The following is a 3,125-nucleotide window of genomic DNA, read 5'->3' as shown; positions in this document are numbered from 1 at the left end:
AATCTTAGGAATAATTTAACCTAAAAATTATATGCCCCTCAAATAGTTAGCAATCACTTGGTATAAAGTTTAATTCGCTTCAAATAAATTAGTTAAACACGAAAAAGTGTGTTCGAACAATCACATATTTTCATATTATTTATATTCAACTTTTTTTACATTTTGAAATCAAAGATAAAATCTTTTACAAAGAATTTATAGATTCATATATAATAATATTATGTCTTCTAAAATTTTGTATATATTTTTTAAGAGGATTCAATTCACCATTAAAAAAAAATAATGACGCATTTTGTTTTTGGTATGTGTAATTCCTTTTTCAATAAAAATATGTATCATTACTAAAGAAATCAATTTATTTTATAAAATTAATACTCCCTCCGTTCCTTTTTAAGTGTCGTTTTAGCAAAAAGCTCTTCAACCAAGATAGTGCATTATTAGAGTTACTTTTTCTATTATACCCTTATTTATTTTTCTCTTTCCAAATAAATTCAATCATATACTCTCTTTTTCCAATAACTAATTGAAAAATTTGAGGTGGAGTTATTGAGAAAATAAGGGTATAAATGACAAATTATAACATTTAATTATAAAACGACACTTAAATAGGAAAAAAAAATTCTTCTAAAACGATACTTAAAAAAGAACGGGGGAGTAACAAAATATACGTGATTGACGTGTTTATAATTGTCATAGTAATATTAGTTACATTCACTCACATGATAAAAATGATTATTTGTTCAATGAAATATGTGTGATACCTTTCGTTTGCAATAATTTTTCAAATAAATTAATAAATAAAGTACTTTACAAGTCATCATAACAATTACAACATTTATTTGCCTATAAAAATAGAGGCTTGATTAATGCCCAATCACACTCAAAACAACAAAATGAACTCCTTTGGTCTCACATTGACAGCTCTAAGCTATGCAGTGGTTCTTCTTGGAGGCTTACCCTTCTCTTCTAATGCACAGCTTGATGCATCTTTCTACAGAAACACTTGTCCAGATGTTCACTCCATTGTTCGTGAAGTCATAAGAAATGTTTCCAAGACAGATCCCAGAATGCTTGCTAGTCTCGTCAGACTTCACTTTCATGACTGTTTTGTTCAAGTATGTCTCTATATACTTTCCTGCATATTCATTTTTTCATGCCTTTCTAATATAACACCGATTTTCTCATTGTAACAGGGTTGTGATGCATCAGTTTTGCTGAACAAAACTGATACCGTTGTGACTGAACAAGATGCTTTCCCAAATATCAACTCTTTAAGAGGCTTAGATGTCATAAATCGGATCAAAACAGCAGTGGAAGATGCTTGTCCTAACACAGTTTCTTGTGCTGATATTCTTGCTCTTTCTGCACAAATTTCCTCCATTTTGGTATAGCACATCACATATAATATATATATATATATATATATATATATATATATATATATATATATATATATATATATATATATATATATATATATATATATATATATATATATATATATATATATATACACATGATTCTATAACACGCCACGTCACTTCTGAAGAAAGACGTGTCAGTGTTTATGTGGGTCTCAGATACCAACATCAATTCGATACTAACACTTATAATTACATTTATTTTTTTTATTTTTATAAATTATTATCGATGTTGACGTGCCAGAGTGCCAGAGTGTATCTGATGTAATTTACCTATTGACAGGCACAAGGTCCTAATTGGAAAGTTCCCTTAGGAAGAAGAGACGGTTTAACAGCAAACCAATCACTTGCTAATCAAAATCTTCCAGCTCCTTTCAACACATTAGACCAACTCAAAGCCACATTTGCCAAACAAGGCCTCACCACTATCGATCTAGTCGCTCTTTCCGGCGCTCACACAATCGGAAGAGCTCACTGTTCCTTATTCGTCGATCGTTTATACAACTTCAGCAACACAGGAAAGCCTGATCCATCTCTCAACACAAGTTACCTACAAGAGTTACGCAAAACATGCCCTAATGGCGGACCTGGAACAAACCTAGCCAATTTTGACCCTACTACTCCTGATAGATTTGACAAGAACTACTACTCTAATCTTCAGGTTAAAAAGGGTTTGCTTCAGAGTGATCAAGAGCTTTTCTCAACTTCTGGTGCTGATACTATTAGCATTGTGAACAAGTTTAGTGCTGATAAAAATGCTTTCTTTGATAGCTTTGAGACTGCAATGATTAAAATGGGGAATATTGGTGTGATTACTGGGAATAAAGGAGAGATTAGAAAACATTGTAATTTTGTTAACAAAGTTCGTGTCAGAATGGCTACTAGGGATTCATCAGAATCTGGTATTGTTAGTTCAATTTAAGTACATTAGGGTCACTACATATGAAGTGTAGTGATTGGAGAGTGCAAATAAAGATATATCTAGGTACATTTGAGGCATGTGTTATTGTGTTTGTGAGAGAAATATCTTGTTGTATTTGAAGTTTATATTTGGATCGAGAGTGATTTAGATGAAATCACAATGAAATGGGGAATTTATCAATCTTACCACCAATTTTCTCTAGCTTGTTATGAACTTGATTTGGCATTAATTAATGAGTTAGATATGTGATTATGTATGTGCAAATTAATAAACATATGATCTAACGCTAGTTTATTTAAGTCCCTCATAGATGCGCCACTAATTTTAACATTTAAATTAAATAAATTTACAAATTTAAATACACTATATTACATTGGATTTTTGTCACTTCTATCTATTTCTCTCTTTTTAAGAGATTTTCACTTTTTGTTCTAATTGTCCTCTTTTTTTCCATCATCATCATGCAAAGAAGAAAGTAAACAAAAATAGTTATGCTTTAAGAAAACACTTCGTGTTTATATTAATGAATTAACAGTTGGAACCTTTCATGTCTATGCAATGATTCTTATTGCAAGGAATATTTTCTTCAGTGGTTCAATCAAGTCTTTATGTTTTTATTTGAAAAATCAAGCAATTGTGTTGAGTTAGAAATATATAACCCTAATTATGAAAATCATACTATAACCTCAAATACCATACGTAATTTTTGCAAAAAGCTAAGTTGTAGACTATAAATTTAACTACATAAAGTAGACGTTAATCTTTGTGTTAAGAAATCTAAC

General features: G+C 30.3%; 1 protein-coding gene across 1 annotated transcript; it reads left to right on the top strand.

Moving 5' to 3' along the window:
• The first annotated feature begins 893 nt into the window (after positions 1-893).
• LOC131622478 (peroxidase 15-like) lies at positions 894-2,566 on the top strand. Its single transcript, XM_058893512.1, has 3 exons — positions 894-1,115; positions 1,194-1,385; positions 1,705-2,566. The coding sequence occupies exons 1-3, from the start codon at positions 894-896 to the stop codon at positions 2,341-2,343; spliced, it is 1,053 nt and encodes a 350-aa protein (XP_058749495.1). The 3' UTR covers positions 2,344-2,566.
• The last annotated feature ends 559 nt before the right edge of the window (positions 2,567-3,125 follow it).

The sequence above is a fragment of the Vicia villosa genome, unplaced genomic scaffold, assembly GCF_029867415.1.
Source record: "Vicia villosa cultivar HV-30 ecotype Madison, WI unplaced genomic scaffold, Vvil1.0 ctg.000030F_1_1, whole genome shotgun sequence".
Taxonomy (NCBI): Eukaryota; Viridiplantae; Streptophyta; class Magnoliopsida; order Fabales; family Fabaceae; genus Vicia; species Vicia villosa.
Note: the sequence above shows the minus strand (reverse complement) of the source record. Positions and strands in the feature narration are given on the sequence as shown.